Source organism: Chinchilla lanigera, unplaced genomic scaffold (genome assembly GCF_000276665.1).
Source record: "Chinchilla lanigera isolate Chin_1 unplaced genomic scaffold, ChiLan1.0 scaffold00085, whole genome shotgun sequence".
In the NCBI taxonomy this organism is placed as follows: domain Eukaryota; kingdom Metazoa; phylum Chordata; class Mammalia; order Rodentia; family Chinchillidae; genus Chinchilla; species Chinchilla lanigera.
Window position 1 is genome coordinate 3,786,998 of NW_004955486.1, and position 26,892 is coordinate 3,813,889.

General features: G+C 51.1%; 1 protein-coding gene across 1 annotated transcript in view; it reads left to right on the plus strand.

Moving 5' to 3' along the window:
- Clstn1 (calsyntenin 1) overlaps window positions 1-26,861 on the plus strand; it is a gene marked incomplete at its 5' end in the record, with an annotated part of 106,890 nt that extends 80,029 nt beyond the window's left edge. Inside the window, 17 exon segments of the mRNA XM_013504165.1 lie at window positions 4,566-4,595; window positions 5,738-5,933; window positions 7,788-7,996; window positions 9,134-9,283; window positions 9,393-9,578; window positions 12,161-12,409; window positions 12,758-12,879; window positions 17,015-17,177; window positions 20,177-20,233; window positions 21,275-21,429; window positions 21,800-21,948; window positions 22,206-22,435; window positions 22,897-23,067; window positions 23,341-23,486; window positions 24,672-24,807; window positions 25,064-25,248; window positions 25,585-26,861. Of these exon segments, the coding sequence (XP_013359619.1) occupies window positions 4,566-4,595; window positions 5,738-5,933; window positions 7,788-7,996; window positions 9,134-9,283; window positions 9,393-9,578; window positions 12,161-12,409; window positions 12,758-12,879; window positions 17,015-17,177; window positions 20,177-20,233; window positions 21,275-21,429; window positions 21,800-21,948; window positions 22,206-22,435; window positions 22,897-23,067; window positions 23,341-23,486; window positions 24,672-24,807; window positions 25,064-25,248; window positions 25,585-25,782 (2,732 nt within the window). The 3' untranslated portion in view covers window positions 25,783-26,861.
- Between the last annotated feature and the right edge of the window lie 31 nt (window positions 26,862-26,892).

Genomic DNA, 26,892 nt, shown 5'->3' on the forward strand with positions numbered 1-26,892 from the left:
ATTTGTTAGTGTTGACTTTAAATAGTTTAAGACATTGCATTTTCTACTTGTAATACATAGTTATAAAGTATAATGGTACTTCGTATCCCTGGGCACCTTGCATATTCAGGTATTGAGATGCCTGGTACTTTCTGTAAAAGCTGTCACAGAATTTGCTGAGAGTTTGGGTCCTTCAGTGTTTTTGCTGTGTGGAACAGTGTTCCATCCATGCTTGGGTGGAAAGTGCAGGAATAATTGGAACAAACTGTAGTGTTCTCTGCTTTAACCTGAGCTATGGCCAGAGCCCTTGAGGGGCGGTTCAGGGCAGTCTCTGGTGTCCAGTGCTGTTGCCTCCCCAACAGGTTTGGGATCCGTAGCCATCAGATGCTGGGCTTGCTGCTGCTTACAGAAAGCATAGAGGTTGGTCTCCGTCTCCGAGCCCTGGTGGTCTAGGTGGGAAGGTGAAACCAGCACTGTGGAGCATGCGCCCGGGAGGCTAGGAGGGTTACGGTTTAGGGCCAGCGGGGAGAGGCGTGGATGACGGAGTTTAGACGGCAGGCATCCTCAGGACAGCGGGTGGGAGGGAGACACATGTTACCTGGCCTTGCGCTAGAGCTGCTAAGTCAGGAGTTCTGGTGAGGGGGCCCAGGTCTCGCCCTGCTAGGCGAGCGCTCACCCCTGAGCTACACCCCAACTTACAAGCAGGGTTTTAGGTCGATTGTGAAGCAAAACAGTGGTGTGGGGTCTGCTCTGGGTTGAGAGGGACAGGGCCGAAAGGACATCAGATGTGAGCCGTGGTGCTGAGAATCCTCCCTCGCACTGTGGGAGGCTGCAGGAAGAAGGCTGAGTCAGGCTAGCCGGGGTGGAAGTACCCCTGTGTGTGCAGGGCCAGGGGTGTGAGCCCTGTGGTGTGTGTGACTCTGAACTGGACATGCCCGGGAGGCAGGAACTCAGTGAGGGCGTCAGCACTGACAGATGCACCCCTGGGAGAGGGGGTTACTCACAGCCCTGCTCTGTCCTAGGGAGGGAGATCATGAAAGAGTCTGCCAGGCAGAGAGCTAGGTGCGCACTTGAAAATACCTGGGCAATCGCTGGATGCTGTTGGCTGCGGTGGCGTTATAGTTACGTGAGACAGCATTTCTGTTCGTGTCACCTACTGCGCTGTTGTAGATGGGACACATGTCTGGGACTTGCTTAAAATACTCCGCACAGCCAGGCTTGGTGGTGTACCCCTGTATCCCTAGCATTCTGGGAGGCTGAGGCAAGAGATTCACAGGTTTGGGCCAGCCTGGGTGATTTAGTGAGATCCTGTTTCAAAATAAAAAAAAAGGGCTGGGGATGGAGCTCAGTCAGTGCAGAGGCCCTGGGTTCATCCCTGATACCAAAACAAAAACAAAAAGCTAAAAGCACCCTCCAAGCAAGCCAGTGGTGAAGCTGGCCAGGGGAATGGCAGCCACTGAGCCCGATGCTTTGCCTTTGCCTCTGTCACAGTTCCACCAGTGGCCCCATCAGGCAAACTGAGGCACTGCCTTTGAACAGTGCCCCCCCATCTGCAGCGCTTGCTGGTCTCTTGCAGTACATCAGAGCCAGGGTTTGAAGGAATAGACCAGGCAGAGGCGGTGGGTGCCAGCTGCTCTGTGCGTCAAGCTGCCCCTGTGAGGCGGTGTTGAAGGCCCTGCCTGGCCAGCAAGGCAGTGAGTGCCAGCAGATCTGAGGCCCCAGGCCCTGGGGACCAGGGGAAGGAGCCTCCTTGGCGTGCACGCTCGTGGTGGAAGGGACACTGTTCAGCTTTTTTGCTGTTCTCCTTATAAATGGATCAAATCTAGTCTTTGGAGAGCAGCCTGGAAATAGAGTGTGCTTTCCAGTAAGTCATTTATGTTCTTCTGTTTATTGATCACACCTTTGAGACACCGTTCCAGGATCCCCACACTCACGCACTGTCTTGCAGACCGTGGTGCAGAGCTGGAGCGTGAGGCCCACTCCCACCTCCTGGCTACAGTCCCAGGTTAGTGAAAGGCAGCCTCAGCTTGGGTTCCCGGTCCGGCAGCCTCGGCCTCTCCTGCAGGTTTCCTCCCAGTTCTGCCCCCTTCTTAGTGCCCACCTGACCCAGCACTGTCCTCAATGCCTCCTGCTGGCATTGCCGGCTAAGGTCCCTGCCCCCGGTGGACGACTCCTTTCAGGATACGTGACACCTGTGTCCATCTCTCTGCCCAGAAGCCACAATTCTTGCAGGAGCCGGGGCCAGGCACCGTGTAGCTTCAGAGTTCCCATCTCTGCAGACTGCATGTGCCTGAGCTCAGCTACCAGGCAGCCCGGTCCTCCTCATGGAGCTGGCCTTCGCACTGCTGTTCTGCTGTCTGAAATTCTTCCCGGATAACCGTGTGGTTGCTTCCTTCACTTCCTCCCTCTCTGCCCAGACATCATTTCACTGTGGACACTGCAGTCAGATGGAAACACCCAGTAGCCTCCTTTGCTCCAGATCCCTCCTGCCTCCCCGCCAGCCTGATTTCTCGAAGGTTGTGGAGTGTTTACAACAGCTGGCGAACGGTCCCATTCCTCCTGAGCCGCCCTCAGCGAGTCGGTCTCAAGGGTTGTGCTTATAGCCTAATGGGGTGGGAGGCTGAGGAGGAGGAGCCTCTAAGCCCAAGAGCTTAGGACTAGCCTGAGCAACACAGTAAGACCCTGTCTTCTCAAAACCAAAAACTTAACCAGGACATTGCTGGGGCCAGGGTGTCTTTACCCTGGTTCAGCAGCAGCTGCGTCTGTGACTTTACTCACGCCAGTGCTCAGGGTCTTCATCCATGCTTTCCAGAGCCTGGCGCCCTGGTCAGGGAGCACACTGCAGCCACGGTCAGTGCAGCAACACATGGACGCGCAGTACCTCACATGGGACTCCATGGAGGAAGTGGACTCCTGAGTTACTGTGAACGTGTCACGTGATGCTGCCACACATCCAGAAAGCGTGGATAGTACAGTGAGTCAGCACATCCCAGCACACAGGTGGCACTCTGGTACCCAGTGCTTCTACTCTAGGGTGAGGACCAGCGCCTTTCCCTAAAGGAGCTGAACAGTGGGTGGGTAGGCTCAGCAGTCCAGAGGGTCTTTTGCAGCAGCAGTAAACTCTGCCATTGTACTGAGAACACAGGTGGCGACCATTCCTACACTGACGGCATATTTGTGGCCCAGTAAAATGTTATTGATGGATAGCTGGGTGTGGTGGTGCATGCCTGTAATCCCAGGATTTGGGAGGCTAAGGTAGGAGGATTACTTCGAGTTTGAGGCTAGCCTGGACGAATAATGAGTTCAAGGCCAGCCTGACTATATAGTGAGACCCTTCTCAAAAGGACAAAAAAAAAAAAAAAGAATAAATGAAAGAAGTTGGGTGTGGTGGCACACTCCTGTAATCCCCAGCACTCAGGAGACTGAGGCAGGAGATCTTTGGGAGTTTGAGACCAGCCTGAGCTACAAAGTGAGCTCAAGGCCAGCCTGAGCTACACAGCGAGACCCTGTCTCAAAAAGACCAAAAAAAAAAAAAGCATAAATGAAAGATGATGGTAATAGCAGTCGTTTGTCAAAATGCTTTCTCTGTGACAGGCAATGTGTTAAGCATGCTGCATGTTTTAATTCAGGGGATTCTCATGAGGAGGTAACAGTGGCAAGGAATAAACCATAGCTGCATATAGCAGCCAGGGTGAGTGCGTCTTAAAATGCCGAAGGTTGTATAAAAACCAAGTCACAAAAACTGCATGGCACCTGACACCATTTTTAAAGCCTTTTAATCATGCAAAATAAAACAGCACTGTTCAGGAGAAATAAATGGCAAAATCTTTCAAAAAGCAAAGGAAAGGAAGGCAAAGAGTGCTACCTTGGTGGAGAGGAGATGGCAGATGGCGTGAGTGTGTCCGTGAAGGGCCACGCATGCTCAGCTCTGCTCTCTGTCGGTTCCGAGTGGTCGCAGGACCTGTGCTGACTGGGTATGGGTAGGAGGTGTTTTCGCAGGGTGAAGTGGTGGTCAGCGTAGTGTCGTTGCACCTCGTTTTGATCTCCTGCGTTTCACATTAAGCAGACGTTCACTAGTGGAGGGTTCATACTTGTTCCTTTGGTGAGGTGCTTCTGATTAGAAACCATCGGTATGTATAAGCATGAAGGGTTAAAGCCTTTTCTTCCAGATGTTTGCCTCCCTAGATCTGATGAGGGGTTGCGTGCTGCTAGGATCTAGCTAAGAGAACTCAGCCTGAGAATGGAAACCACAGGCTAACTTGTTCACTCCCGCCATCCAAATGTTTGAAAAGAAAACAATTTAGACACCTGGGGCTGTTAGGAAATCTCCTAGCACAATCTCGTTCCTAAATTAGTGTCCTTTAAAAATTACGGAGTAGCTCATGGTAAGCGGGATTCAAAATAACATTTTGCTACAGAGGATCCAGTTTGGCTGTAGGAATTCTAGTAGGTGGCTACTGAGTGTATTGTTAAATTACACATCAAGCTTTTCCGTGTAATATGTGCATCTTTGACTTTATTTCCTTGTTGTGCCATCTCCACTCTTTCCTGAATTACTGACATGGGTTTATCTTTTCTCTCTTTAGAGAGTTTTGAGGTGACAGTCACCAAAGAAGGTGATCAAGGGTTCTTTGTCTCCCTCTTATGAATATTAACCCACTAACTTAGTTGATAAAATTGGGAATCAGCCCTTAAACAGAAGCAACTGTCATGCTCCTTTGCCCCTATTTATTCTCCTACTTTGTCCCTATTTTTAAATGTATTGATGGAGGGTGTATGTTATCAGACCCTTGGTTAGAAATATCTGGAAATCAGACATCCATTTGAACTACATGGACAGTACCATGCATTTTTGTTTAATTGAACTTCAGAGATTTGTTTCATAACAATTTTCTGTGTTGGAGTTGTGGACGAGTTCGGTCTGATTTTTATGTGAAATACTGTTCGTGAAGTTTCATATATACATCCAATCGTTTATGATTGTTCCTCCACGGGCAAGGACAGAAATGTGGATTTCGAACTCTTCATTCAGCTTTGAAGCCAATTCAGCTGTAGCGAAGTTCCCAAGCTGGTGTCTTTCGGGGTTGATAGGATAAAGCCCCCACAAAAGGGTAGCAAATCCCTCCCCGTGACAGAACCGGGTGACAGCTGTTGAAATGGATGCCTGAAAGTTGGTATTTCTACCTCTCGTTTAGCAGTTTGTTTTGATTCCCTAATTTTAGCCAGGCTCATTGCACAGGAAGACTTGGTTCTTTGGACTTTTTCTTGACAGAATTTCTGTAATTACGGTGCTGGTCCTATTTCTCACGCTTCTTTCTTTCTCCACACTTAACTGTGCATTTTATCCTCTCCCTGGTCCAAATCCAAAGAGCTGCCCGGTCCTCGGCCCTCGGCCCTCGGGTGGCCAGGGCAGCCCCGGTGTGCTCCGGCCTTGGCTGTCCACTAATGAGTCTCCTTTGCCCTCGAGCCCTCTAAGTGCTCCTGTGGAATGCCTGTCTATGTTCTCTCTCTCTCTCTCTTTTGTATTCCTGCATGAGTGGATGCAAAGTACACATGTTGCTTGGGAAGCCAGACTCTGCTTCTTTTGACTAAAGCCCCAGAACTCACCCGTGTTAAAGCACAGTGCCCCCTGCTTTGTCCACGGACCCTCCAATCCCTGGCTGCCGAATTGTTGTCATTTATTTCCTTTGGGGGAGGAGGGCGATGTGCAGAAGGTTCGCATGGCAGAAATCCTGACTTGTTGTGCTTGACTCCCCAGGTGAGATTTGTGGCTTTAAAATTCATGGGCAGAATGTCCCCTTTGACGCAGTGGTCGTGGATAAGTCCACTGGCGAGGGGATAATTCGCTCCAAGGAGAAACTGGACTGTGAGCTGCAGAAAGACTACACGTTCACCATCCAGGCCTACGACTGCGGGAAGGGCCCTGACGGCACCGGCGTGAAGAAGTCTCATAAGTAAGCGGGGGTCAGGGGTACAGCTCAGCGGCACAGCGCCTGCCTGGCAAGCGCAAGGTCCTGAGTTTGAGTCCTGATACCAAAAAAATAAAAAAATAAGTAAGCCAGCTGGCAAGGAGGGATGAGAACCCACTGAGGAGATGTGCGTGTGTGCGCGAGGTAAGGGAGGGACGGGCTGGTGCCTGTGCCCCCAGACTGTTTTGAAATTCGAGGCGGAAGAGTCTCAGTGTGTGCCCTCACTAATGGCAGCAGGCTCTGGAAAATGAATGAATGAATGATCTCACGCCACACGCTCCATTGAAGAAACAGGCCCTACATTGAACATTTCCAGAAGTCCACCTTTCCCTGAGGAAGGGTATGTCTTTGTTGTGTTCATGTTTTCCGGTAAACCCCAAGGGCAGGAGGTTGATTACCTGCACCAGCGAAGCAGTAGCCCCACTTCCACTATCCCGAGTGTGAGACGCAGGACGGTACAAGGTGCAGATGGAGACTCTAGTCTGTCTCTGCCACTTGCCAGCCCTTTGACCCAAAGCAGTTCAATATTGTCAAGGCTCCGTTTGTTCTTAGCATGTCTGCTCAGGACTGGGGGCTGGGGACCAGTTGCCATCACACACCCATGGCGAGGGCTGCATCTGATGCCTTTGGGATGTGGAAGCGCTCAGTGAGCAGTGGGGTGTGCTTGCTAGTGAGTCACTCTCGTCCTTTACACAGCGTGACTTTGCTGTTCCCCTTGCAAAGGATCGTGTTTTGGCCAGGTACCCTGACCAACTCAGAAACATGGACTGATGAGTAGCCTGTGAAATCTACAACTCTTATCATTGGGAACCTAGTTTTCTTGGTACCCAGCTGGAGTCTGGAAAGTGGCAGTAGGGGCCGCCCCCTTCGCTGTCGCCTTCATCCCGGTGGCTTCCCAGGGGGCACCCTTGTTCTCAGGCTCCACCTGCTCCTTCTAGGACAGAGTTTAACTCTCATCATCAAACTTTGCCACGCTTCTTCTATTTTCTTGCACTTTTCTTCCTTTGACCCTACTTTTTTACCTCTGGATTTTTATGATAGAATGTCTTTTTTCCTTTCTTTCTTTCTCTGTTCTTTTCTTCTTTTTTTTGACACAGGGTTTCACTATGCAGTGCAAGCTGGCCTTGAACTCACTTTGTAGCCCAGGCTGGCCTCAAACTCACTTTGTAGCCCAGGCTGGCCTCAAACTCACAGCAATACTCTTGCCTCAGCACCCCCAGTGCTGGGATTACAGGTGTGCACTACCATGCCCAGCCAATGAAATGTCTTTTATCTTTGTAATTGGAGAACAGACAGGTACCTGATATAAATAGATCACCCATCTTCACTCCCTGGCCCACACTGTCAGAGAAAAATCTAAAGTATCTGTCTTTTCCCTGCACCCAGCTATACTGGGAACTGAACCCAGGGGCGCATACATGCTAGACAAGAAAGGCCTCCACAGGCCGGGGATATAGCTCAGCAGCATAAGCACCTGCCTGGCAAGCGCAAGGTCCTGAGTTCAATTCCCTGTACAAAAAAAAAAAAAAAAAAAAGACCAAGAAAGGTCTCCGCCACCGAGCTGCATCCCCAGCCCCAGGTCTCCTTTCTTATATATTATTGATTTTTACTCAGCTTTAAGGACGTGGAGGAATCAACCTAGATCCTTATTTTAACTTTCTTTTGGCCCGTGCTGAACTGAAAACAGTGAAGTTTGGTTTAATTTTTTTGTCTTTATCGTGAATTTCATGAAACAAGGTAGCAGCGAAAAATAAATTTAAAAATAGGGCAGAATTGGTATTCTTTGGGTGAAAAACAGAATGAAACGCCCAAAACAGCTGTTTCCTCTTCTTTCTCCAGAGCAACGGTCCACATCCAGGTGAATGACGTGAATGAGTATGCACCCGTGTTCAAGGAGAAGTCCTACAAGGCAACGGTCACCGAGGGCAGGCAGTATGACAGCATCCTGCGCGTGGAAGCCGTGGACGCAGACTGCTCCCCTCAGTTCAGCCAGATCTGCAGCTATGAGATCGTCACTCCAGACATGCCCTTCGCTGTGGACAAAGATGGTGAGAGCAGAGCAGCCATGTCGAGAGTGGCCTTGACCTGTGCCATCCCTCAGCACCGGTGGTGGGTGGCATGAGTCTCCAGTCTGTCTTGATAGCTTCTCGGGAGCTGGAGGTCTCGTGTCTGCTGGGGCTTCCCTTTCTTCTTTTCCACCGTATCAAATAAGACCTTTGCTCCGCCTGCCTCCGACCCTCTGCTTCTCCCCGCTGCTCCATCCGCAGGCCTCGGAGTGAGCCTGACCTCTATGCAATTAGCACTTTCTGTCTGGTCTTTGTTTTCCCATCCCCAGCGGCGCAGGGGAAGGAGCCCAGGGCCTCGGCGTGCTGGCAGGCGCTCTCCTTCTGAGTGGCACCTCCAGCCCCCACCTCATCGTGGATGGGGGGTTCATACTGCATTACTTCTGCTAGGCCCACTCTGGCCTTAGTAATGGAATAAAAGTAGCTCTCTGGAACTTGACCTTCTTATGAGGTTAGAATTTCTTAATGATGATATGTGTCTCCATTGTTAATATGCAGTATAGCATCTTTAATGGAATTATGGGTAAATGTGAGTCTGCACTCACGTTCCAAGAGCAGGGTTCTGCTGGGCATAGTGGTGTCTGCATGTAATTCCAGCACTTGAGAGGCTAAGGCAGGATTGCTATGAGTTCAAAACCAGCCTGGGCTACATAGCAAGGACACTGTTTCCAAAAAAGCAGACTTGTCCTATAGGCAAGGAGGAGCAGGAAACTAATCTGTGTCCCTCCCTAAGTCGAGACTGATCCTGGCACTAAGCACATACCCCACCACTGAGTTATGCTCCCAGTCTAACCGCAAGCAAAGTGAATCTTTTTAGCAAGAAGTATTTAAAGCAACTTGCTCTTATACTTAATGATTGAAATCTGAATTTTTTTATTCTTTTATATATAAACTATTAAAGTTAATATAAAAGTGAGTATACACTGGAATCTGTGGAGACTGCACTGGGGACTCCGGCTCCCCTGTGTAAGCACTTCGGGGATGGTGCCGTGTGTGTGTCCTCAGTGGGGCCAGGCAGGTGGGGTGCTCCAAGCCTGAGTGTTTCTGGGTAGCCTTCACAGGGCTTAATGCACGGGACAGTGAAAGTGATGATGAGTCTCGCTTGCCTTTTCTCCTCGGCAGGTTATATAAGGAACACCGAGAAGCTGAACTACGGGAAAGAACGGCAGTATAAGCTGAGCATCACGGCCTATGACTGTGGGAAGAAGAGGGCCACCGAGGACGTTCTGGTGAAGATCAGCATCAAGCCCACCTGCACACCTGGGTGGCAAGGTGAGCAGCCCCTCCCCCGCTCGCACACTTTCCTGCAAACGTAGAACCGCAGGAGCCCTAAGTTTGAGTTTTCCTCCTTTCCTCCCACTCTGACCCATGGGTGACACAGGCTGGAGTAACAGGGTGGAGTACGAGCCCGGCACCGGCGCTCTGGCTGTCTTCCCCAACATCCACCTGGAGACGTGTGATGAGCCAGTGGCCTCGGTGCAAGCCATAGTGGAGCTGGAGACCAGCCACATCGGGAAAGGCTGCGACCGAGACACCTACTCTGAGAAGTCCCTCCACAGGCTCTGCGGTAAGAGGTCGGGCGTCCTGAGCTCTTGGTCTTCAGGGCAGTGGACCCTCACAGTGAGCCACCTGTGTGTCTCGGTGTGTGATGCTAACCTGACAGGCACTGACACACTGGCTGATTTTCAACCCAGCTCATAACCCCCTAAAGATCTACTCAGAGTGTTACATATATGTGCACTTCAAGAACTACTAATTTGAAGCTGTGCATGGTGGCACAGACCAGTAATCCCACCACTCAGGAGGCTGAGGCAGGAGAATTCTTGTGAGTTTGAGGCCAGTCTGTGCTGCAAAATGAGTTTAAGACCAGCCTGAGCTGCATAGTGAGACCCTGTCTCAAAAAGACAAAAGAAACACAAAAAACAAAAAACACTAATTTGAAGAAAGCAGCACACATTGCAGATGATCCAAATAGGGATGATCACCCATCTTCAGGAATAAATTGTCCCACCTGCTTGGGAGATGGAGGAAGGAGGATTGTTTGAGCCCAGGAGTTTGAGACCAGTTTGAGCAAATAGTGACACTCCACCTCAGAAGAAAAATAAAGTTGAGTGAGTTTAATATAAAATGAGATGTTCATTTAAAGACTGAAGAAAAAAATACAGATGATACAGTAGCCTTTGGTAAATATGAATCAGATTCAGCTAAGGATACCCACATCTCAGGCTTTTTTTTTTTTTTTTTTTTTGAGATAGGGTCTCACTATGCAGTTCAGGCTGGCCTTGAGCCCATTTTGTAACCCAAGCTGGTCTCAAACTCTTGGCATTCCTCCTGCCTCAGCCTCCCAAATGCTGGGATCACAGGTGTGCATCACCACACCCAACTGTAAGAAACAACTGACTAGAGGCTCAGCTGTCTTTGCACATCACAGACTGCATGTGGAGGAGCTGAGAGACAAGGACTGGGAAACTGACCAGAGAGCGAGCTGTTCTCTTTCCTGTCCACTGTGTGCCTTTCAGTTTATCTAGATGAAGAGAAGTGAGGTCCAGATGCCTCTAGTGGGAGGTGTTGAAGGCGGAGTGTTTACTTGGTCAGCCATAAAACACCAGGAGCCTCAGTGGCCCCTCGTGATCAACAGGGGCCGTTGTGTTTCAAGGGTACTTGGTAGCAGCTCTGCAGGGAGACATCTTCCAAACTGATCCACCTTCCTCCCCCTGGTAAAGCTCGTAGGCTTAGGAACCTGGTTCTCTTCTCTGCTCTTTTTTTGTTTGTTTGTTTTCCTTGAGACAGGGGCTTGCTAGGTAGTTCAGGCTGACCTCGAATTCACTGTGTAGCCCAAACTGGCCTTGAACTTGCAGAGCAATCTGCCTGGCTCAGCCTCTTGTGTGCTGGGCTTACAAGAGTGCTTCACCTTGCCTGGCTGACACTTGGTTTTATTAATAATTAAAACTTGCTGGGTGGCAACTGAGAGGAGGAGAAACCTCGTTGCTGTGCTGGTCACCCCAGTGCTGAGGACCTTGGACGTGTCATGCCACAACAATGTACTCGCATAAATGGGAATTGAGGGGGTAGGAACATTTTCTGTTTTAAAGTGTACATGTAAGTGAAATGTATAAAACTGATTTCCTTATAAGGCCACTATTTCTTTGGATAGTAAATGAATATTATCTCAGCAGAAGAGCTGAAAATTAGGAAGAATAGAGAGCATTCAGCATCTAAGTTCTGTCTACGTGCTGTATGCAAGTACTTCTGTGTGTGTTAATCTTCCCAGCAGGCCTCTAGAGTAGGTGGTGCTGACCTTACTGGTACAGAGAAGATAATTCAGGCTGAGGAGGTTAAGTAGTTTTTCCAGCAACATGTTTTAGAAGTCATAGAGCTGGAATTTGGGCCAAGGTCTTGTGTCTCTCAAAAGACCAGGCTGGTGCAGCCAAGTCACGCTGCTCCCAGGACTACAGAAGTCAAGGACCCTGCAACTGGGAGAGCTTGCAAAGTCCTTTTTGGGGAACAAATTCCAAAGAAAATTTAGGGGGTGGGAGTACAGCTCAGTGGTAGGGTATCTGCTTAGCATGTTTGAGTTTGATCCCCCAGCACCAAAAAGAAAATTTGATGTTGGCAATATGTAATGACGGTTGTCAAAATTTTTTCCTGTTCTTTGGCTTAGTAAATTCATTTCTAGGAGTTTATGCTGGACACATAAGCATGGGGACAGGGCCCATCAAGGAGAGGTTGATAAGGGGAGAGAGCCAGAGCAGCCCCAGTGCCCCCCAGGAGACCGGGCTAGTCCATCACGGCAGAGCTTTGCGCCTAGAGGGAGCGAGAGTGTGTGTACGTGTGTGTACAGCAGGACTCCATTTTGATAACAGATACCTTGTATGTGTATATATTCATAGAACCAGGAGGGTTTATCCCCAGATGGTGTGTATTTGGGTGGGATTACAAGAAAAACTTGATGTTTTTCATCCTCCTTTCTGTAAAGAGCCATCTATTATCATTTTTGTCTTTAAAAATCTTCTGTTTTTAAGAAAAGCTTGAATTAACACATTGTCTGACCGTGAGATAAGCATAAACCTCCAGCACACAGCTTTGAGCCACTCGTGAGCGCCAGGTTCTTCACAGAACTGACCTTCAGCGTTGTCGCTGTGGTTTCAGGGGCTGCTGCGGGCACTGCCGAGCTGCTTCCTTCCCCCAGCAGCTCCTTGAACTGGACCATCGGCCTCCCCACTGACAACGGCCATGACAGCGACCAGGTCTTTGAGTTCAATGGCACCCAGGCAGTGAGGATTCCTGATGGTGTCGTTTCCATCAACCCTAAGGAGCCCTTCACGATTTCCGTGTGGATGAGGCACGGACCTTTCGGCAGGAAGAAGGAGACAATTGTTTGCAGTTCGGACAAGACGGGTAGGTTGTGTTTCTATAGGTGGTGGTGTGGTCCTCAGGGCCAGCAGGCTGCAAGTGTTTGCGCCTTCTCTGATGCCTCTCGGGAAGCTGCGTGGTTCAGACATTGTCCGGATTTGGGGCTGGACGCTGTTTGTTCTCAAGACAGACGGTGCCCAGGGATTGTCAGCAGCTCTCCAGGGCCTGGCGCTTAGTAGAACCCAAGTATATTTGTACCTTGAGCTGCATAACCCAGCTGGAGGATGCATTTATGGAGATGAAATTGTGTCTTTGAAATCCATTAGGGAAGCAGCTCTTCCTTCTCCCTGGGATTCTAAGTTGGCCATTTACCTGTTGGGACTCGCTTTACAGATATGAACCGACATCATTACTCACTCTACATCCATGGGTGCAGGCTGATTTTCCTCCTCCGTCAGGATCCTTCCGAGGAGAAGAAATACAAACCTGCAGAATTCCACTGGAAGTTGAATCAGGTGAGCGAATGCACGACTCAGCAGCTCTGACTGTGTAGGAGAGATGAGCTAGGTACTGCGGCCCTGCCCAGGCTGGCCAGGTGTATGCTCGGTGTATGTTGCGGTTTCTGTGTCTGGGTAACGGGATAGCAAACTAAATCCACTCATCTCCTTTACTCTGAAAGCCTGAGGTTATTTTAGATATAATACATTGATGCAAACGTTATGTTTTTTAAATTTAAAAACTGTTGTCATTGAAATGAGCATTTGCCTAAAAATTGGGATTTAGTTCTTCATTCATTATTTAAGGCTGTGTCTGGATGGTGCAGGGAGCCCTGGGTGGACTCAGCAGTGTGCGGGTACCACAGGCTGTTCTGCGTTTTCAAGGAACCAGCAATCTTGACATCTTTCGGATGCCACATGAACCACTAGCTTGAGGGAGTTGCAGTTTTGATGTTCAGGTCACATGGCCTTGGGTCACATGGAGGATGGGTCACATTCCTCTTGATGTTATGTCTCTGCAAAGCTAACTTTCCAGCACTTGTTGTGATACAAAGCAAACATCCATGAAAAAATGAATGTTACTTCCGTTTTGTTTTTGTCTTTTTGAGATAGGGTCTCACTATGCAGTTTAGGCTGGCCTTGAGCTCACTTTATAGCCCAGGCTGGCTGGTCTCAAACTCTCAACGATCCTCCTGACTCAACCTCCCTACTGCTGGGATTACAAGCATGTGCCACCATGCCCAGCTCCTTTAAAATCAATACATGTTATAGGAAATGAAGAGTGCTATAAACTGAGAAAGGTTAGTCATTAACCTCAGAACAGGTCATCTTTTTCTTATCTCTTTTTGTGTGTGTGTGACAGAAGGTCCCAGTCACCCAGGTTGAGCTCAAACTTGTGATCCTCGTACCTCACCTTCTTGAATGCTGGGATTACCGGAGTGTGACATCATACTTGGTCTCATTTCTCCTCTTGATTGAGGGTTTGAGGCAATAAGGCAATTTTTGGCCTTGGTTTCTTTTGGCTTTGGAGTTAGTGAACAAAAGTTGACATTGTTAAACCAGGAGTGGTGGCGCACATCTGTAATCCCTCCACTCAAGAGGTTGAGGCAGGAGGATCGCTGTGAATTTTAGGCCAGCCTGGCTACACAAGCAAGTTCGGCCCTATTTAGTGAGACCTTATCTCAAAAAACAAAACAAAACAAAAAAAGTAACATTGTTAGATGTGTCTGAGTTTGCTAAAATAGGCTGGGGATATAGCTCAGCGGTACAAATACCTGCCTGGCAAACTCAAGGTCCTGAGTTTGATTCCCAGTACCCTCCCCCCAAAAAAAGGGAATAAATGAGTTTGCTAAAATACAACATTGGCTAAAGTAGTTACAAGATGTATAAAAATGTGAGAGCCCAAAGGAGAAAGGGAAAAGAGCACATGATGGTAGGAAGATGAGTTGGTTTTTTTTTTTTAATCTCTTTCTTGGATGTAGTGATTTTAAGACCAGCCTTGGGCTACATGCCATCACCCCTTATCAAAAACAAACAAATAAACAAACATAAAAGACTGGATTTTTGAATTTGGGGGGTCTGAATTTTTTCAATTCTTTATGTGTTCTAGTTAGAAGTCATTTGTCTGAGGGACAGTTACCTAAAATGTTTTCCTACTCTGTGGGTTGTCTTTTTACTCTATTGGTGATTTCTTTTGAAGTACAAAATCTGAGATGAATATACACTTCTCAGATGAAGAAATACAAATGGCAAATAAATACATGAAAAAATGTTGAACATCATTGGCCATTCAAGAGATGCAAATTAAAGCAACACTGAGGTTCCATCTCACTCCAGAAAGAATGGCTACCATCAAGAAATCAACTAACAACAAACGCTGGTGGGGCTGTGGGGAAAAAGGAGCCCTTCTTCGCTGCTGGTGGCAGTGTAGACTGGTGCAACCACTGTGGAAATCACTCTGGAGATTCTTCAAAAATTTAGGATTAGAGGTCCCATTTAACCCAGCTATTCTATTTTCCCAGAAGAATTAAAAACGTCATACTGCAGTGATATATGTGCACTCATGTTTGTAGCAGCACAATTTGTCATAGCAAAATTTTGGAAACAACCCAAATGCCCATCAACTGAGGAATGGATAAAAAAGATGTATTTTTTATACAATGGAGTATTACTCAGCTATAAAGAAAGATAGACTCTAGACTTTTATAGGTAAATGGATGCAACTAGAGACCATACTAATAAGTGAAATAAATCAGGTTCATGTGTAAACATCGTATTGCCTCCCTAGTATAAGAGCCTGAAAGAGTGAATAAAACTGAAAGGTACAGTAGACATTGTGAAAGGGAAAGAAACTGCTTAATAGGAAAGAACAACTGGGATGAGGGAAAGAAGAAAAGAAGGAAGGGAAATACACACACACACACACACACACAAAGATAGCTAAAGTAATTGTACTACTAATATCTGTTGGTTTATTGAAAGGAACAGTTAATGTTTAATTGTTCGATCAAATCAATCTTGCATGCTTATACCTGGTAATCTGAGCAACTACTTTGAAGATAATAAGTACTACAACAACCATTGTTGATTTCCTATCATCTTGTTTTCAAATTTTGTATTGTTTTTATAGTTTTTGTGTTTTTGTTCTTTTTAAAATAAAAAAACATAAAGGATAAGTCTGGAAAAAATGTTTGCCACATAGACACTTTAAATCTGCTCTGTTGTGGTGACCAGAGTCTGTGCTACATAGCTTCTGCTGACTGCATATTTTAAACAATTTTATGATGGAAATTTTTTCACATGTAGATAGATAGATTGGTGTAAAGAACAACCTGTGTGAGGGCTGGGGATGTAGCTCATCAGCACAGCGCCTACCTGGCAAGTGCAAGGTCGTGAGTTCAATCCCTGGTACTAAAAAAAAAAAAAAAAAAAAACCAAACAATCCCTGTGCATCTTTCATCCAGCTTTAGCATTGACTAACTCTTGGACAATTTATTTCATCATTTATTCCAATTCTTTCGTTTATTTGTTTTGTTTCTCCCTATGTAATACAGGCTGGCCTTGAACTCAATGTGTAACCCAGGCTGGTTTTGAACTCATGGTGATCTCCCTGCCCTGGCTCCTGAGTGCCAGGATTACAGGTGTACATCACCATGCCTGGCACTATCCTCATTCTTTATCGATAGTTTTTGTTGCCACCCCCCAAAAACTGACTCAGTTTTCAAGAGATCTGGGATAGAGCATTTTATTCTCTGGAGACAGGCATCTTTCATTATTATGTTTCTCTAACAGAGAGCATAGTCACCATAGTTTTGCACATCTTATGAAGTGTGCAGGAACCAGGGTATTCGTCTGTGAATAAAGTGTGTGCTTGGCATGCAGGAAGACCTTGGTTCAGTCTCCAGCACCAACAGAATTTAAAAAAATAAAAATAATTTCTCATATTCTCAAATGTCCAGTAAATGTTTAGATTTCAAATTGCATCATAAGTGTTTTTGTTTCTATAGTTCATTGAACTAGAAAGCAAATGCATTGCACTTGGTTGATCCACATCCATGATGTCTGTTCCCGGCAGAAAAGTTAAATTTGCTGTGCCACCTGAGCTGTATGTTATTTTGTTTATATGTCTCTACTTATTTCTTGTTGCTGGGGATTGAACTGAGGGCTTGTGCATACCAAGCATATACTTTACCACTGAGCCACACCTCCAGGCCCAAGGATTTATATTTAAATCATCAGCTGGAGAAAGAGCATCCGTGTCCTGTCGCAGTTCTCCTTCTGAGATTGAGGGTGCTTTGGGCCTTGATCCAGATGAGGAACACAAGCAACGGTCCCCTGGCAGCTTCACCCAGCTGTTGCAAGTAGGAGGAGTGTGTCACAGGCAGACAGATTCTGGCAGCTGACTGTTTGGGGCCCTGTCCTGGGATGCGTGTCACCTGGCCCAAAGTGCCCTGCAGGTGAGGGTGTGGCTTTGTCCTTTCTTGGTGAGATGTGTTTGCAGAACACTGTGTTGTGAGATTTTGAGAAAGTCCTTTTCTTTATAGGAAGAGAGATAATTACTTGGGTAACTTGTTTTCCGGATCCTGTTGTCTCGCTCTCATGTGTTCCGGGGGTGGGGCAGGCTGACATGTCGTGGTTCCTGTGCCTTGGGTAGGTCTGCGACGAGGAATGGCACCACTTTGTCCTCAACGTGGAGCTCCCAAGTGTGACTCTGTATGTGGATGGCGTTTCCCACGAGCCCTTCTCTGTGACTGAGGATTACCCGCTTCATCCGTCCAAGCTAGACACCCAGCTCGTGGTTGGGGCTTGCTGGCAAGGTAACAACACTGTCCCTGGCTCCGGGTGGCAGGAACCAGTGCCTCTCTACCATATGGTGGGAACAGGCTCTTAGCAGTGTACATCCTGTACTTTATCTATTCTTCTTTTTCGGTGACGCTGCTGATGCTGTAGCCCGATCTCTGGGTGCCTGGGAAGGTGTGTTCCATCGTCCTTCCTGTGAACCTGGCAGGGAGCAGCGTGTGGTGCAAGCATAATGGAGTGGGGAGAGGTCTGGCTTATAAATGAATTCGTGTGGACAAAAGGCAGCAGTCAGCAGTGAGGCATGAAGATATGAAGGACTTAAAAGTACCTGCATGTGAAGGGTTCTCTGGGATTTAGTGTTTGGCAAGCTGGTAGGAGCCTATAAGGGAACGGTCAGCTTACGCTCCAACTGCAGAGGATTTGGTGGAAATCTCCTCCAAAGACTGAGGCTGCGGTGTGGTCAGCATCGCCGAGTGACAGTCTGACTCACGCATGCGTTCTGAGTGGCAGCCTATGCCCACACTGCACACGCTATCTCAGGGTCCTCGCAGTGCTGTTTTAGAGCTGTAGGCATGGGCTCAGAGAATACTCGAGTCCAGGTTAGCCAGGTGACACATCCAAGCTGGGATTTGCCGGGGAAAGCCATGCGCTTGGCTTGAACTCTTAGCTGCCAGACCAGGAGTGTGGACATGTCCTGTGTGGGGACCCCGTGCTGGCCGCTTCATGTGTGACACTCGGGACACAGGCGCCCGTGAAACCTGGAAGCAGCCGTCCACACGCTCAAGGAGCTGCACTGGGAGCAAGCCGTGCCCGCGGTGCTCCGCTTGCCGGAGGACGGCTGTAAGGGCAGGGCCTGTGACGGCCGTAACGCCAGAGTGGCGGAGGCCTGCGTGACTGTGTGGTGGGATAGGCAAGTGCCGGTGAGTTCTGTTGGTGACAGGAATCACAGTTACCCTAACCCTGCTATGGTGGGTAACCTGTTTAACCAAAGGAAAGGCTAAATTTTGGGAATTAGTGGGAATTAGCACTCATGTTTCACACCCAAGTTGATGGGTTCCCTCAGTCTAGTCTACCCTGGAGGTTCTTGAACCCTACTGTGACCCTTGTGCTCGGCTCTGTCTTGGGTCATTTCAAGGTGTCACCATCACTACACACGCTTGCTAATCACAGACAGTACATTTTGTCCCTGTGGAAACATGGTACCTTCACGTGGCATAGAAATTTATGAAAGAGCTCAGTTCCCAAGACAAATGTTCTCATTTTAAGTGAATTTGAATTTTACAATTTTCCTGGAGATTCTTTCATATGCAAAGAAATAGGACAGTATATTGGGATGAACGTCTCTAGTGGATGTCATATTTAATGTAGTCACAGTTATCAAGAGAAAGTGGAATATGAGACCAAGGAATGAGAATGAAGTTTAAAGGATACAGGAATTTCAATTCAAATGTGCTTCCTAGATTAAACAGTCATTTCTTTTTTTTTTTTCCCGGTACCGGGAATCGAACGCATGACCTTGCACTTGCCAGGCAGGCGCTGTGCCACTGAGCTAAATCCCCAGCCCCTAAACAGTCATTTCTGAATTTTACATACACATATGTTTGGGGGGTGACAAGGTCTCACTCTGTAGTCCAGGCTGGCCTCAGTCTCCCGAGTGCTGGGATTGCAGGTGTGTGGTATCATGCCCAGTCCCTGAAAAATATTTTTAAAATTAAAATTAAAATACAGTGTAGCCAGACGTGGTGGCGCACGTCTGTAATCCCAGCACTTGAGAGACTGAGGCAAGAGGATCATTGCAAGTTTCAGAGCAGCCTGGGCTACAAAGTGAGCTCAAGGGCAGCCTGAACTGCATAGCGAGCCCCTGTCTCAAACAAACAAACAAACGAACAACAAAACAGTGTAAACCTAAATGAGACTTTACATCCTGGGACCTCTATTACTGTGGTTAAAGTAAACCACTGTGTCCCCACTGTGCCTCCTTGGTTTCTGCTCATGTCACAATCTCCGTGCTGTCTAGTAGCCATTAGTTCTCATCTTCTCTCGTTACTTTTTGCCTTGGCTGTCTCGGCACCCTCAGCCAGGAAAGTTTGCCTGAATTCCCAAATCAAATAGCACAGAATCTTTACCGTTTGGTGCTCAAGGAGGAGCTCCCTTTTCCTTTCAGTTCGTGCCGCTTCTCCACAGGAGGTGGCGGCGGCAGCTGAGCCGGTGCAGACCACATCATCTGTGGACACAGTTATGTCCCTGTGCTGCGCTGTGCTGCACTGGAGCTTCCTGCAGACCACAGGCCAGGCTGGGCAGCAGCTGACAGGCTGGCACTGGCTGCCATCCAGTGCTGCCATCCAGCTGGCTGACCCCCAGGGCGGTGGGATGCACTGCTCCGAGCCCTGATTGCTCTGCAGCGCTGGCAGCTCTGGTGGGCCCGCCGCGGGCTGTGTTGTGGGTGAGCTCCCTAGTGTCACACATCCCTTCCTGCTCGTGAAAGTACTTTTGCAAAGCTTCTTGTCTCTGTCACGTGAAGCCCAGATGCAAACCAGTTTTTATCTTCCCAAAAGTACAGACTCAAATGTGACCCCGAGCAGGCTCGGGGCCGTGTGCGCTGTGGACCCGGAAGTCAGGCGGCATGGGCCCAGTTGGTATCTCTGTCTGGGCCTCGCCACTGTCAGTGCTGTGCTGCTGGATTGTCTGCTGCCAGCCCGGCTGAGGGTGTCGGTATTCAGCCTTCTGCTCTTACTCAGCTGTTTGAGTCTAATTTGTATTCGACGAGGAGGGTGTGGGAAGATGGAACAAAAATAAGAAAGATAGATAAAACAAAAATACAAAAGCATGAGGTGTCGATCTCATCTGGGAAAAAGTGATCAAGCTTGCTTGCCATGGAATCTGTGCTGTCAAGGGACAAGAAAAGAATTTTCTCTTTGGGTTTAGATTTGGTTGCTTCACAACTGATTTTCACGTCCAATTTGACGAGCCTAACCTCTCGGTCCTTTTCTATTGTCTTTGTCTTGCTTTTCCGCAGAGTATTCAGGAGTTGAAAGTGACAATGACACTGAGCCTGTGACTGTGGCCTCCGCAGGTTGCTGGATTTTCCTCCTACAGTTGACTATTGTGTTTCATGTAACGATGAGACATTGGTTCATTCCACATGTGGCATGACGTGCCGAGCTGCATCTGGCCCCCACTTCCTTCTGGCTGCTTCTCTGCATTGCCCGCCATTGCCTCAGGGGTTCCCTTTCTGCCCATGCTGCCCCGCTGACATTGAAGGCAGGGACTCATCCAGACAGTGCTCCCGGGGGGTTATCCTTCCCCACCCAGTCCTGCCGGTCCTACTGCACTGGCTTCCTGCAGCATCTCCCAGGCCGGCTTGGGGGCCACCTCATGGTGTTCCTGGGCTGAGCTGCGGGACAGGAAATGACCCTTTTCTAGGTTTCCTGTCCTGATTGATACTGAATTCTGTTGTTTCTCAGCAGTCTTGATCTTTGGCAGTGCCTTGCCATGGCCATGGCCCTGATAGAATGGGACGCATCGCAGGAGCTGTCTCTTTTCCCACATCAGTGCAGGGCTGGGCTGCATTTGTGACCCCTCGGTGTAGTCTCTCGAGGGCCGTGTTCTGGGCCTTACTTTCCCTCAGCAGCTCCTCCCCTCCCCGTTACCCTTGGAAGTAGAGACATGAGTCTTGACCAAACAGCAGCTCCCCCTAGAAGGACGTCTCTGTCCCCTCTGCCATGCTTGTGTGGCTTCGTCCCCAAGCATGTGTTTGCAGGGTTAGTGCAGCCGTAGCATGCCCAGCTGCCCATAGGCAGTGAGGAGCTGGCCTTGGTAGGCAGCGTTGCTGTGTGATGAGGCCCAGGCGGGGTGTGTGGGGACTCTTCACGGGACTTCTCGGCAGTGGGTGAGGGACCCCGGCTCCTCCCTTCTCCAGGCCATGTGCATGATCATTGCCCACTTAATGTCTTCATTGCGTTCCATGTAGATTGCAAGGCTAACAGGATTTGGTCTGAACTAACCCGCATGCCCATCCATCCAGCTGCACCACCGGTAACACTGCACTGAGAAATGACTCGGGCACGTCTGGGCTGCTGCACACTTCATTTCTTGTGTCTCCCCTCTTCTAAAGGTGGCGACCTGCACATGACCCAGTTTTTCCGAGGGAACCTGGCTGGCCTAACAGTCCGCTCGGGGAAACTCGCAGACAAGAAGGTGATCGACTGTCTGTACACCTGCAAAGAGGGGCTGGACCTGCAGGTCCCCGAGGAGAGCAGGGGTGTGCAGGTAATTTGAACATCCGTGTGTGCTGGGCTTGGGCGCCTGGACCGCAAACAGGGAGGTTAGATAGGGGTGGATGACATTAGCCCCTGAAATGTTACATGTCATGTAAGAGAGGATCTCATTCACTGCAGCTACAGTAGCTCTTCTTAGCCAGGCGTGGTGGTACCCTCCTGTAATCCGAACACTCTGGGAGGCTGAGGCGGGAGGATTGCTGTGAATCCAAGGCCAACCTGGGCCACATGGCGAGACCCTGTCTCAAAAAACAGAACAAAGAAAACAAAACAAAATCCTGACTCTGTGTGCTGAAGCCTCAGTGGCTTCAGCACCTCACAGCAAGAGCCTTGTCCCCTCCCCTCCTGTCCCCGGGTTGCAGATCCGAGCAAGCCCCAGCCAGTCAGTGTTGACCTTGGAGGGCGACGACATTGGGGAGCTCGACAAGGCCATGCAGCACCTGTCCTACCTGAACTCGAGGCAGTTCCCCACGCCAGGCATCCGGAGACTCAGGATCACCAGCACGGTCAAGTACGTCCTGATTTTTAGCAGCCAGCTTCTTTCCTCCCACAGAAAGAGATGTGTGTGTTTGGGTCTGAAAGACACCCTCGTCTCCCTCTGTAAGGACAGGCAAAGGGGAGCATGCGCCCTGGTAATGTCTGTCAGGGAGAGCGCACTCTGTGGGGCCCGCTGCAACCTGTCCCCTCCCGGTGCTGTGGAGCGCCCCCACGTGAGCCCGACACGGCTCTCACAGCCCACCTCCCCTCCCCTCGCTCCCGCTCCTTCAGGTGCTTTAACGAGGCCACCGCCTGCATCGAGGTCCCCACCGTCGAGGGCTACGTGATGGTTTTGCAGCCTGAAGAGCCCAAGATCAGCCTGAGCGGCATCCACCATTTTGCCCGAGCGGCCTCTGAGTTTGAGAGCTCCGAAGGGGTCTTCCTGTTCCCCGAGCTTCGGATCATCAGCACCATCACGAGGGAGGTGGAGCCCGAGGGGGATGGGCCTGAGGACCCCACAGGTAACAGCCGCTCAGAAGAGCTGTCCCTGCAGCTCCACTGGAGCCCCCTGGCCACCACCTAGGTCCCAGCCCCCTTTGCCCGGGGGGTTTGGGAGATGAATGTTGCATCTTGTGTGCGTGGTGCTTCTGGAGCCTCCCGTTGGGCTGACACCACTGTGATCTCTGGACACCCGTGGTCTGCGGTGCTCTCACCTTTTTCTGGCTGACTTCGGGCTCTGAGGTCAGCCATAGGAGGACAGTGTTCACCCCACTGCCCCGAGACTCAGTGCGTCTTTCTGGGCATTCATGTGCTATTCAGTGCTGGGAGAGAACCCAGGGCCACATTCTGCAAACACAGCTCTCGAAGCTAATACTTTGTCACTATGGTCCTTAGAGGGCTTCCTAAGCTGTGCACACACCAGCCAGCCAGGGGGGTGACAGCCTCGCCAACCCCATCCTCACCATCTCTGTGGCTCCTACAGTCCAAGAGTCCCTGGTATCCGAGGAGGTCGTGCATGACCTGGACACCTGCGAGGTCACAGTGGAGGGAGAGGAGCTGAACCCGGAGCAGGAGAGCCTAGAGGTGGATGCAGGCCGGCTGCAGCAGAAGGGCATCGAAGTGAGCGGCTCGGACCTGGGCGTGGTCCTCAGAGGTGAGAGAGGCTGAAGCTCCTGCCCTGCCTGCCGCCTCCTGCCACCCGGGACCTTGGGCCGAGTCAGTGCTGCTGCATGCCTGCGCCCTCGGTGGAATGGTCAGGCACCTGGGCTCTGCCTTAATGCAGGGTGCGGCTGGGTGTGTGGGCTCATGCCCTGGAGGGAAAGTGCCTGCGTGCTGCTTGTACGGTCCCCAGTTGGAAAGGCACTGCGGGGACCCGTGGCTCAGCCCCCCACTGCCTGACTTCAGCCACTCTCCTTGAACTCTGTAGGCGTCAATACCATGGCCAGCTATGAGGAGGTGTTGCACCTCCTGCGCTATCGGAACTGGCACACCAGCTCCCTGCTTGACCGGAAGTTCAAGCTCATCTGCTCCGAGCTGAATGGCCGCTACCTGAGCAACGAGTTTAAGGTGGAGGTGAGTTCAGGGCTCCTACCCAGAAGGGCCAGCAGTAATTGAACATCTTCACTCGTTTTTTTTTCAATACTGGAGATTGAACTCAGGGTCTTTGCGCTGAGCTCCGCCTCTGAGCCCTTCTTAATTTTGAGACAAGGTTTCCCTAAGTTGCTCAGACTGGGAATGAATTTGTGATCCTCCCAACTCAGCCTCCCAGAGTGCTGGGAGTACAGGTGCATACTTCCATGCCTGAGACTAAGGACCTTGACTCTTCACCCTAAAGTTTTCAAAGCCCGGTGTTTGGTGCATTATGGTGCATTCAGGCTCATTCCGAGGGTGGCGCGTGACCCACCCTGGCCTTTCCTATGGACTGCACGTGGGCCGGCTGCAGGGACTGGTCCACATGGTGCGGCAGAGCCAGAGCCTAAGGCGCCTTGGAGCGAGGTGCTGAGGAACAGGTGCGGGGAGGCAGTGGGAGGCATGCAGGATGCTGTTGGAAGCACCGCCCAGGGACCCAGAGGGCCCTGCAGCTGTACCGGGTCACCGGGCCACACGGAGGAAATGGAGACCAGGGGCCAGCGCTGCGGGCTGTTGCCGTCACTCTCAGGCCACAGCGCCCGAGAGCAGCGGCCTGTCCTGCTCTGAGGCCTCCTGCAGCCCCCACTGCAGCTCCTCCGGCACTCGGGGCTCCGTGGTCTGAAGAAAGGGACCCGCGGTTCCCCTTCCTGTTCATCGTCCCCACGTGACCTTGGGCGGCAGCCCCAGCCTCGCAGTGCTGGGACGAGCATTTTCTGCTGCCGAAGAGTCACTGCCTAGGGAGGAAACGGTGTGACGATGTGGGCTGCCTGCGTGGCAAGGCTGGGCGAAGGGAATGTGGTCACCCTATGCGGGTGAGGCCGGCAGTGGGCTTCCGCTCTGGTGTGGACGGAGACTCATACAAACACACTCGAAGTGAATTACTAGAAAGGCAGCTTGTGTCTTGGGTGTGTGACAGATCAGGTTGCTGCAGCAGCTTCTAAGTGCCCTGGATTTTCCTCTGGTTGCAGAAGTTAGCACTGTTTGCTCCTGGCCTGGCCCAGGGCCACTCCGATGACATGTGTAGGACATTCGAGGGACGTGGGTTTCCATCAACCCCTCCCCTCTCTCTCTCTCCCTCTGTCCCTCTGACCCCCACCCCCTTTCCATCCCTGCTGCTGTCTGCTGCAGGTGAATGTGATCCACACGGCCAACCCCGTGGAACACGCCAACCACATGGCCGCCCAGCCACAGTTTGTTCACCCTGAGCATCGCTCCTTTGTGGACCTGTCGGGTCACAACCTGGCCAATCCTCACCCGTTCGCAGGTAGGCCGGCGTGGGAAGCTGTGGGACAGAAATGCGGTAGCGTCGAGCAGGGTCTGGGTGGACTCACGGCTGGCTCGTTGTGTCCCTGTTCCTCTGTCCCCCATGAGGAGATGAAAGCTCACACAGCCACCGAGCAGGCAGGAGCGTCCCCGACTCGACCCCTCAGCAGTCCTGTCTCTGGGTCTGGCGGCGCGCCTGGCCAGCCTGTCCTCACCTAGCGCCGCTGAGGAGGTGTCTCCTTCCGGTCTCTCGGCAGTTGTGCCCAGCACCGCCACTGTGGTGATTGTGGTGTGCGTCAGCTTCCTGGTGTTCATGATCATCTTGGGCGTGTTCCGGATCCGGGCTGCACATCAGCGCACAATGCGGGACCAGGACACGGGGAAGGAGAACGAGATGGACTGGGACGACTCGGCCTTGACCATTACAGTGAACCCCATGGAGGTAGGAGTGGCTGGCGCCGGGCTTGTGAGCAGCGCAGCAGCCCTGTGAGTTAAGGGTCCTCCTTCAGACAGTAAACTGAGGCTCAGGGAGGCCTTGTTGGAGGCCGGACCCTGGGAAGGGTGGGACGCATTTGCATGGGCCCTGTTCTCTTTCCCCCAGGGGACTGTGGCAGGGAACCAGCTGTCAGGGCCACGTGGGCGAGGTCATGGCCTGGAGTGTGCAGTGCAGGCTGTCCCTGGGAGGGCCCCCTTGGGGGTGTTTCCCTCCCCTGGTGGCTGGGATGGGAGACTGGGCTGTGGGGCCACGAGCTGGACTCAGCCACCCTCCCTCTGACAGACATATGAGGACCAGCACAGCAGCGAGGAGGAGGAGGAGGAAGAGGAGGAAGAAGAGAGCGAGGATGGGGAGGAGGAAGAGGACGTCACCAGCGCCGAGTCGGAGAGCAGCGAGGAGGAGGAGGGCGGCCTGGGCGACGGCCAGAACGCCACCCGGCAGCAGCAGCTGGAGTGGGACGATTCCACACTCAGCTACTGACCCCACCGCGCCCCAACCCCGAGACTCTGCCCCCAGCCCCGCGGGTCCGCGATGTACAAAGTCCTTGGCCAGCAGGTCTGCAGACCCCGCCCCGCTCGTGCTTCGTGTTAGGACCGTAGCTCTGCCCTCGTCCGCCCGCGTCTGCCCGCTGCTGCTCAGTGTCCAGAGCCACAAGTCTTCCTGCTGCTCCCGCCCGCCGGCAGGGCCCCGCGGGGCCAGGGCCAGGGCCACGTGTGTCCGCGTCCGCTGCCGGCCCGAGGGCTCTGGCTCCCGCACCTCCAGAAACGCTGCAATGACTGGACTTGGTGACAAGGGGGGAAAATCGCTCACTTCCACCTGGTAATCAGTTTTTTTTTTTAAAGTTTTTATTTTTTCCAAACTAGTGCATGTATAAAGTGGCAGAATGGGGGTTAACATGTAGATGGTCAATGACTTTTTAATATTTTGTAAATAAATCGGGATTCTCTGTGTCCTTCGTGCTAGTGTAGTCCAGGACTGGAATGTAAGGGACGCTGAGCACACCGGGCGTGGGGTCCTGGCTGCTGCTCAGGGGACCCGACCCGGGACCCTCCCTGGAGGCGGGGATGGCCAGGCCTTTGCTGTGGAGTTCTGGCCTTGGGGTTGCGGCTCGGCCTCTCCCTGCCGGACTCAGCGGCGCAGCTGTGCCCTTCGTGCTGAGCAGACGTTGTTTCCCGGCCAGTCGTGCATGTAAACCGCAGAGGCCACAGCTGCCGTACACAACGGCGCCACTTGGTTTGGAGACGGCCACGGGCCCGAGGGAGCCGCGCGCAGTGTCCCCAAACCACCTGTACCCGCCCTCCTCCCGCCCCGCCCTCGCCTCTGCCCCTGGAGTCCTCCTGGACGCCTTCTGTGACCTCGCTGCTGCTGGTGGGGAGGACAGGATGCCGTGCCAGCCATGTGGCCGCCCCGCCATGTCCTGCCCCCGCAGCTGTGTGACCAGTGGGTGGACGTCCCGCAGAAGCCCTTCTGTGTCTGCAGTGCCCGGTGTCCTTCAGAAGTGTATATTGGCACTAGGTCGGAAAGTGTGTGCACTACAATAAAGTTCTGGTCTAACTCTGCTCAGAGTGGGGTCTGTTTCCTCTTTGGCAT